This window comes from Trichoplax adhaerens, genomic scaffold (genome assembly GCF_000150275.1).
Source record: "Trichoplax adhaerens TRIADscaffold_4 genomic scaffold, whole genome shotgun sequence".
Taxonomy (NCBI): Eukaryota; Metazoa; Placozoa; class Uniplacotomia; order Trichoplacea; family Trichoplacidae; genus Trichoplax; species Trichoplax adhaerens.
The window spans coordinates 493,815-503,218 of NW_002060946.1; the positions used below are offsets into that span (position 1 = coordinate 493,815).

General features: G+C 35.7%; 4 protein-coding genes across 4 annotated transcripts in view; 1 reads left to right on the top strand and 3 right to left on the bottom strand.

The window, feature by feature from the left end:
- TRIADDRAFT_55155 (uncharacterized protein) overlaps positions 1–83 on the bottom strand; it is a gene marked incomplete at both ends in the record, with an annotated part of 1,459 nt that extends 1,376 nt beyond the window's left edge. The window contains one exon of the mRNA XM_002111739.1: positions 11–83. Coding sequence (XP_002111775.1) covers positions 11–83 — 73 coding nt within the window. The remainder of the gene's footprint in view (positions 1–10) is intronic.
- A 1,296-nt stretch (positions 84–1,379) lies between these two features.
- On the bottom strand, positions 1,380–2,789 carry TRIADDRAFT_13732 (uncharacterized protein; the record flags this gene model as incomplete). The annotated part of the gene is made up of 1 exon (XM_002111740.1): positions 1,380–2,789. A coding segment is annotated over one exon (1,410 nt), but the record flags the coding sequence as incomplete, so codon positions are not given.
- A 1,899-nt stretch (positions 2,790–4,688) lies between these two features.
- TRIADDRAFT_24436 (uncharacterized protein) lies at positions 4,689–6,164 on the bottom strand (the record flags this gene model as incomplete). Its single annotated transcript, XM_002111741.1, has 1 exon — positions 4,689–6,164. The coding sequence occupies one exon, from the start codon at positions 6,162–6,164 to the stop codon at positions 4,689–4,691; it is 1,476 nt and encodes a 491-aa protein (XP_002111777.1).
- Positions 6,165–7,506: 1,342 nt separating this feature from the next.
- TRIADDRAFT_55158 (uncharacterized protein) lies at positions 7,507–9,009 on the top strand (the record flags this gene model as incomplete). The annotated part of the gene is made up of 1 exon (XM_002111277.1): positions 7,507–9,009. The coding sequence occupies one exon, from the start codon at positions 7,507–7,509 to the stop codon at positions 9,007–9,009; it is 1,503 nt and encodes a 500-aa protein (XP_002111313.1).
- Between the last annotated feature and the right edge of the window lie 395 nt (positions 9,010–9,404).

Here is a 9,404-nt window from a genome sequence, read left to right on the forward strand (position 1 = left end):
GAATGTTCACCATAACAGCTATAATCAGTTTCATTGATAAATTCATTATGTACATTAGGGTTACTAAATATTGCAAACACCATAAGGTCAGAGTACAAGTTGTGATGTCATAATTTTCAACGGAAATGTATGATAATTCTATACCGTACGGCATCATGATCGCTAATTTTTTCTTTATCTTAGGCTGCAAATATCAACTTCAATATATTACTCGGCGAGAGATCCTATTCCATCTCCCAAAGGAGATTATTACGATGCCTCTCAGCGATTTTTAAGCTACAAACTTGTTTATAAGTGATGAATAAGCTTAGTATCCAATAATTTTGTGGTGTTAAAATGAATAAACTGCAATTGATTTACCAAAATCGCACATGAAAATTTTTGTTATGCTCCGAATTTTTCATTTCTCGCTTACTTTGACTATGAAAGTAATGCTAACATGTCTATAAGAACAATGCAGAAATACTATTTAACATTCCTGACGCCATTATCGGAATTGAGTTTTTCTCAACAGATGATAGTTAATACTTTAGCTATGAAATCATTCAGATTATTCTGTACTACAAGTCTTGTTTTATCAAATGATGGACTCGCATTAGATATTAAAAAGAATACCGTGTTCATTTATTAATATATTTTAGTGCTTAGCAACAGGTGTACAAAAATTAATAAATTTAATTAACTACAGATAAATCTAAATCAGTCATAATCTAGCTCATTACAATGCGATCGAGATTAGATCATAGACATCTCTTACTTCATAAAATATAGTAAAATTTTTTAGAGAACAGTTACATGATGATGGATTGAAAATAATACCATACAAAAATCAATGCCTACCCTTTCTTTCGAATAGGTAGCTGTTACTTCTCAGTCCAACACTACGAAGATAAATATTATTAAAGGGATGTTATTAAGATTCATAAGCGTTCCTAGATACCCCAGAAAATGAGTACGAATATATCGTATTTCGCTGTTGACTTCTCTATATGAAACAGAAATCGAACTCCGAAAAACGATAGATCGCAAAGATGACCGAATGTCACATCTTGTTAATAAGAGGTAGCTCAGTTTACTTATAATACTATTTACGCTACTTGCGTAGTAATCATATTATTCATATCCATGATAGAAAAGGATGATTACAAAATAACTGAAAATTTTTTTATTTCCAGTAATTTTTCGTTGTTAAAAAAGTACATTACATGTTAACGGTATTGTGATACATAATAAATTACATTTCACTAAATGTTACAATTCTTCTTAAATAAATAAGAAATAGCATTTAATTGTATCTATTGCTCCTTTAAATTTTAGATGTTGTAAGCGCCTAAATATTTAGCAGGTATGAAAAGTGATGATTATATGAGTAATCACACTCTTCGTACGACTTTTAATATTACTGGATTTTCTGGTATAGCTGTAAAAATGACAATTGTCGGTAAAGGATTTTCAGTTTGATTAGCTACTTCGAACTTGACTTGTTGTAGTAATCGTACTAAAATTAGTTTTAAATTCATCATTCCAAGTCTATTGCCTATGCATTTACGAGGGCCATCACTAAATGGTAAAAAGTGACATGGATGACGTTTAGATTTCTGATCGGCTGAAAATCGCTGAGGATCGAATTTATCAGGATTTTCCCATATATCAGGATCTTCATGGATAGCTTTTACTGCAATTGCAATACCGACACCTTTTGGAAATTGTACGCCGTTAATAACACAATCGCTTTTAGCTTCACGTAAGCTAATGTAGCCAGCTGAGAAGTAACGAAATGCTTCGTTAATCGTCATTTCTAAGTAGTCTAACTTTTGAATATCGTTATAGTTTAAATTATCTTCATCAGGACAATATTGATCAATCTCTTCAATGACTTTATCTTGTACATCAGGATTAGTAGCTAAAGCAAATGCTATGAAGGTCAAGTTAGAAGCTGTAGTATCATATCCTCCGATTAAAAAAGTAAAGCAATGTTGTACAATATCGAAATCGCTTATTTTCTCTTTATGTTCTGCTTCGATTACTAACTTTAGCATATCAGTTCTAGTAGATAAACCTTGATCTAATTCTCTACGACGAGCTGTGACAATTTCTCTTAGCATAGACGACGCTTTTATGATACCTTTGACTTGTTTATAAGCGATAAATAAGCTTAGGAATCTGTAAATATTTGGTAATGCAAAAAATAACACTGAAATTGGCCTTCTAATTCCACCCAAGAAGTTATTGATGTGAGTTTGTAATTCGATTTTCTTTTCTTCGTTAGGTTTAACACCAAATAGCGATGATAATGACATATCCATGGCGGTACTATAAAATAGTTCCCTCACGTTTATAGTATCATCGTCGTTATCGATTTTGTGTAAAACTTTCTCTAACAAATTGCTACTAGCTTCATTAGCGAAGTGAGACATGGCTTTTAACTTATTCGGAGAGAAAAGCGGAGTTAGACTTTCACGAGCATGCTTCCAAGTCACGTCGCGAGCATCAATTAAGCCTACGGGCTGTTTCGAAGTTGGTCCGAATTTAATTCTGTTAATAAAATTTTCGGATTGTTTAACTAGAATTTCATAAGCAATATCAGGATCGGCTACGTGGATTATCGGTTTTCGACCGTAGTATAATCCAAAAATCTTTCCATACTTTTTAACATGGTCAGTTAAACATAGATGCCTACGAGCATAAACGGTATCCCATAAATTACCGACGATAAACTTGGGTTTAGGACCAGGTATATTAATCTTATCAAAGTAGGAGTACGGTTTGAGATAGTAGAAATAGAAAATATAAGTAAAGAGTAAGACAGCAAAAGTCGAGGACAGAATGATAAAAGTTATATCCATATTTGCGAGATTTGACAAACGTATTATAACTGTAGATGTAATCAGCGTGCAACTACTGTAATAACTGTAGATGCAATGACCGTGCAACTACTCTAATAGTAATACAGTGCCTACCGCTTTATAAGCCCACCTGCGAAGATATATCCTTTTACGGGTATACTGTATGTTACATAAATATTATACAGGCATTTCAACAGAATACAGTATTACTGTAATAGTAATACAGTAGTTGCCGCTCTATAAGCCCACCTGCGGATATCCTTCTACGGGTATACTGTATGTTACATAAATATTATACTGGCATTTCAACGGAATACACAGTACTGTATAGTACACAGTGTACAGTGTGATTATTTTCGATGTCTCCTCTTCGTTAAAAAATCAAAGTTGTATTCCGTTGAAATTCCTGTATAGTATTTATATTTATATATACCCGTTAGATTGTATGATGTAATACCAGAAAACTTGTAATTATTGCGTTGGAAGTGTGAACGGCGTACGTATAGAAGCCGCCGCTTTTCAATACAATAAAGAGAGAGTAGAGTTAGTAGTTAGTTTTACAAGAACTTGAACGACGTGTTCAATTTCTTGCCTCGACTGTATGCTAAGTGAGAGTAGTTGCAAACTTTCAATACAGTTGTTAATATTAATTCTAGATAGTAATATACAACAAATGTAGTACAGTGGATAGTAACTACCGCACCAAGTGCGGGTAAAAGTAGCATTTCTGTTGCATGTCATCGCCCAAAAAGGGATAACTCCATCATAACTTCGACAGTGTGTACACTGTACTGTACAGCATAACACTACGTCATACATATAATATATGCATGCTCATATAAAGTGTTCATTTTATCAGAAAGTTAATCATTTAATGTAACCCAGTGAACTTCCTACTTTATGAGAGTTCAATATACAGTACAAGTACTCAGTGCGTCAAGTACAGTAGACGTGACATAAACATCATCAAGAGTATTGTAGGTCATTTGGTGCTCGAGCCTCGAGGTCTTTGCAAAAAAGGAGTAATTTATCCCGGCTTCGGAAGAGCCTAGCCAAAATAAACGAAAGTAGGTACAGTACAGTTATATTGCATGGATTCAAAGTGTATCTACAAATGAACGAGACTCAAATCAGACTTTTAAAGCGAAACACAGCAATCAATCATGCAATATTGGGAGATCTACCTATACTGCTCATGATTTATCATATCATAGTACAGTATAAATGGACGTACTAAAAACTGATTCATGAAACCGTTTACTGACAATAAAACGGTAAAGCAATAAAAACATAGAAAAAAAAGTAAATCACTGACGGTACATTAGCATCGCACCACTAAATATTGTTTGGGAGATATCACTTGACGCTTTTGACTCATACATTGGATAAATCAATCAATAATAACTAGTGTCCAGTACATTGTACCATAGACTTATACGGTTTCTAGAAATCCGTGATTGTACTTCAATGTTAGAGACTACATACTGCTTACGACTAACTTGGACACCTGACTAGTAGTATACTGTACTAGTTGAACGAAAAGCCATCAATTGATGTCTAATTCATTTGTCATCGAGTGGTACTATGTTTATTGTTGCTATTTTATCATTAGGGATAGTAGTATACGCGCATATACAGAATAAATGGTGTTCTACCAGCATGACAGGAAGTAGCATAAGAAGCATATCAGCAACACTCATATTATTCAGATTCTGGAATTGATAACGGACTACGTATGTCCACCAATGTCAAATCCTTTTCAAGCTTTACTATTGCAGTAATAACTTTATTCTTTTCCACTAAATGACTAAGAACATGAGTGACAGTTGATGGAAAATTACTTTATTGCGTCCTATGAACAATCTTCAGATATACCGGATTTTCTGGTACAACAGTAAATTGTATTACCGTTGGTAACGGGATCTCGGTCTCTTTAGCCACATCAAATTTCACTCGTTGTAATAATCTTGCTAAGATTAGTTTCATGTTCATCCAGCCCAATCTTATACCTATGCATTTTCGAGGGCCTTCGCTAAACGGTAGAAAATGACAAGGGTGACGATTAGCATTAGCTTCAGGTGAAAATCTCTCTGGATCAAATTTGTCTGGATTCTCCCATACATCAGGATCTTCATGAATAGCTTTAACAGCAATGGCAACACCAACACCTTTCGGAAATCTTACGCCGCGAATGGTGCAATCTTCCTTCGCTTCGCGAAGATTGATATAGCCAGGTGAGTAATAACGTAACGTTTCATTTAGTACCATGTCCATATAAGTTAACTTTTGAACATCGTTGTAAGTCAGATTGCTTACATCGGGGCAATGCTGGTCGATTTCTTCAATGAGCTTGTCTTGGACATCAGGATTAGTAGCTAAGGAAAATACGGCATAAGTCAAGGTAGCAGCAGTAGTGTCGTAACCACCAACCAAGAACGTAAAGCAATGTTGTACAATATCTCGATCGGTAATCTTGTCTTTATGTTCAGCCTCGATGACTAATTTGAGCATGTCAGTTCTAGTGGTAACGCCTTGCTGAAGTTCTTGACGACGCGTCTTGATAATTTGTTGCAAAATAGAATGCGTCTTGACAATACCAAATACTTGCTTACGAGCAAAAAAAACACTTAGCAAAATGAAAACTTTAGGTAGCGCAATCGACCAAGCAGAAAATGGGCGAGCAAGTCCTGTTATAAAGTCAGAAAAGCCTGCTTCGAATTCATCTCTTTTTTTTTCGTCTGCTTCGATACCAAACATGGACGTTAAAGACATTTCCATAGCGGTACTATAAAACAGCTTTTTCATATCCAATACAGCACTACGTAGTTCAGTATTCTCAAGTATTTTATTCAATAAATTGAAACCAGCATTATTTGCGAATTGAGACATCGCTTTTAGCTTAGTAGGAGAGAATAACGGTGTCAAGCTTGTTCGCGCATTTTTCCAATCCTCATCACGAGCTTCCATCAAGCCTACAGGTCTATCAAAGCTCGGCACCAAGTTAACTCGATTTAAAAATTTGTCTGATTGTTTTAGCAAAATCTCGCTTACAATATCGATATCAGCAACATGGATGATGGGAATCTGACCATAAAATAGCCCGACTACCTTGCCATATTTTTTAAAGTATTTATTTAAGCACCTATGACGATGGCCATAGCTGCTATCGAACAAGTTACCGAAAATATATTTAGGTTTAGGCCCTGGTATATTGAATTTGTCAAAGTAAGAGTATGGTTTCACATAGTAATGATAAATATAATATAAAAGAGAAGCAGTGGTAAAACCAAGTATCGTTGTGTAGACTGAATTATCCATTTTCCAATATTTTTTCAGTGTTGATGCAGCATACGATATGAACAACCGAACATTGATCGCATGAATTACCTTCAATCCTTTATAAGAGTAGCAAGCCTTGTACAGTGTAAATGTAGACCTTAATACACCTATCAGTGATTTAGTGTTAAGGCTCTTACTCTGTATGATAACATTCCGATGATGCAAACGTTGCCAAGGTTAATCCGAGAAAACTACTGGTGTAGCTGCAAGTCTGCAACCTTTCAATACCTTCTGTGTTTACAAATGTCCGACATGCAGATTGTTGAGCCTTATTCAACAAACAAGTCATGTGCAACACACACCCTCACGAGTCACGGTCAGTTGCTGTACTGTACTGTACAGTACAGTACAGCAATGTACTGTACAGTACAGCAACTGACCGTGACTCGTGAGGATGTGTGTACAGTGTACAGTATATGACATACAGTACTGTACTGTACTGTATAGACATCCCAGTACAGTATACTGTACTGTAGTACTGTACAGTACAGTACAGTACTGTAGAGTACAGTACTGTACAGTTGTGAAACAAGAATTTCTACAGTACTGTAGAGTGCAAATTCTACAGTACTGTAGAGTGCAAATTCTACAGTGTACAGTACAGTACAGTACGTTCGAATTCTACGGTACAGCACAGCTGAAACATCTCAACTTGTCAAGTGATAGTTCTACCAGGGGCTTGTAAGACAAGAATTATTTACTGTAGTCTTGCAAGTCTCCGGTTCTACTGTACAGTACAGTACCACCTGATTTTGTTACAGTATACAGAACAGTACTGAATGGCAACCTCAGATCTGTCTATCTAGTACAATACAGTACTGTACTAAACGAATGCATTGGGTAATGTGCTGTACTTTAATGAGGTGATTGAGCAATAAGATTGCTGATAATTCATTCAAATGCCGCAATGAACGCCTAAAAATTGATTGGAACACAAGACCTACAAGGTAAATGATAACGTATACAATTAAAAAGCAGCCCTAATAAAAGTGATATTAAATTGTATATCAAACTCATCAATAAATGTTTATCGTGTTTTACAACATTCGCAGGGAAACAACGTTGAAACTGATTGCAATATTGCCTCGGTTGATTCAAGCAGCGAACTGAATTGACTGGATTGAAAATATATAACATCGAAAATCTTATCTACTGTATACGAGTATACAGTTTATCACAGTCTAGCGGCCTTGACTAGTTTATAAGAGATTGGAATACAGCAAGCGTTGGATGCAATCCTGTACTGCACTACTAGAGTAGTAAAAGACTGACCTTATTGATTAGTTGTTATAACGTTGGTATAGGCTGAAGAGAGTAATCGATGCCTGTTTTGGATAATTTGAACGTCCGTGCTGTGACTGTTGTGGCCACTGTATCAGTTTCTGCATATTTTATTTATCGAAAGATCGTTGAACCGTTACATTATTTCGAGCAGATAGGAATTCCTGGTCCCACACCCGTAGCATTTCTTGGAAATCTTCCTGACTTGGAGGAGGGTATCCATCTCGCTCATGTTGCTCTAAAAGAGAAGTACGGTAAAGTCTTTGGATTAATCATTGGTAGAAAGCCGCAAATTGTAGTTTGTGACGTTAACATACTGCAAAAAATCCTAATCGAAAATTTTAATGGTTTCTGCAATAGAAGAGGATTTCAATTATTACCTTACGATAATTTAAAATATGGCGTAAATACATTACGTGATCGTGAATGGCGGCGTGTTCGCTCGATCTTGATGCCGGCCTTTACTTTAGAAAGTTGTGAAGAATTAGCCCCCATTATTGCAAAATCGTGTAACATACTTCTTATCAAGTTTCTACAGGCATCGTATACTGAACAAGCTCTGAATATCAGCAGTGCTATGAATCAATTTGCAACGGAAATCACGATGGTGACGTTATTTGGTCAACCTGGAAAGTTGCAAACTAGTGTAAATGTCAGACCAGACAAGTTAACCATTGCTATCAATTCTATCTTCCGTGTACCTCCTATGACAAGCTTGCTAATATTGGCCATACCACCGCTGTCGTCCTACTTGCTGAAGATAAATTCTACTGGTTTTCGCTACTTAGAGTCTGTCTGTTATCGAGCTATACGCCGAAAGCGTGAAAGGATTGCAGAGAAGATGGAATGCCAACGTGACCTATTGCAGCTAATGCTGGAAGCAGATCGTAATGGTAAACTAAATGACACTGATATTGCTAGCCAGTCATTAACATACCTATTGACTAGCTATCATCCGTTAAAGAACGGTTTATGCTTCCTTGTGTATTTGATTGCAACGCATAAAGAGGTTCAAAATAGACTTATTAGGGAAATTGATGAAAATTTGCCAAATCGGGAATTACCGACTCAGAAAGAAATATCAAAATTAGTATATCTAGATGCAGTTATCAAGGAAACATTAAGACTTTATCCTGCTACCTTTATTTATCATCGTGAAGCTGTTGAAGATTGCTCAATAAATGGATTTTTCTTTCCGAAAGAAGTAACGATTGCAATTCCAGTGTATGCAATACATCGTGATCCGGAAATATGGCCCAATCCTAGTAGTTTTAGACCGGAAAGATTTTTATCTGATGATGCAAATAGTGCAAGACACCCATGTAGCTACTTGCCGTTTGGTGTCGGAGCTAGAGCATGTATGGCTACTCATTTTGTTACAATGATCTTTAAGATGATGCTTGTAATAACACTGCGTAGTATCAAATTTAAAACTGTTGCTGAAACTGAAGTGCCATTGTCTACCACATCTTTAGCTAGTTTGCAACCGATGTATGATGTGTATCTTGGAATTGAAAGAAGAGTATATGTGGATTCGATTTGATCGTAATATTAGTCTCAGGATTGCTTTTAGTTCTGTAAAGCTGGCAAATAAGTAATATATTTATATTTGTGTACATGCTCTGTTAAATTTATACTAATCCATCCTTAAATAGTGACTATTTGGATTGTACTCTTGTAATAAAATAGGTTATTTTATACTGGCGTAGTTTGTTTTTTGTTTTTTAACTGATACTATCGGCTACCGCACACGTGCTGATGACAGTCACTATTTAGCTACCTATTGGATAATAATCTCTTAGTTCAATGAGCGTAGTAAAAGTTATGCCATCACCACACATGATTTATGCCTTTGCTACGCAGACATAGAATCATTACATATCCAATAGATAAGGATGACATCTCATCCTTACACTATCATTAATTCGCTAAATGTAC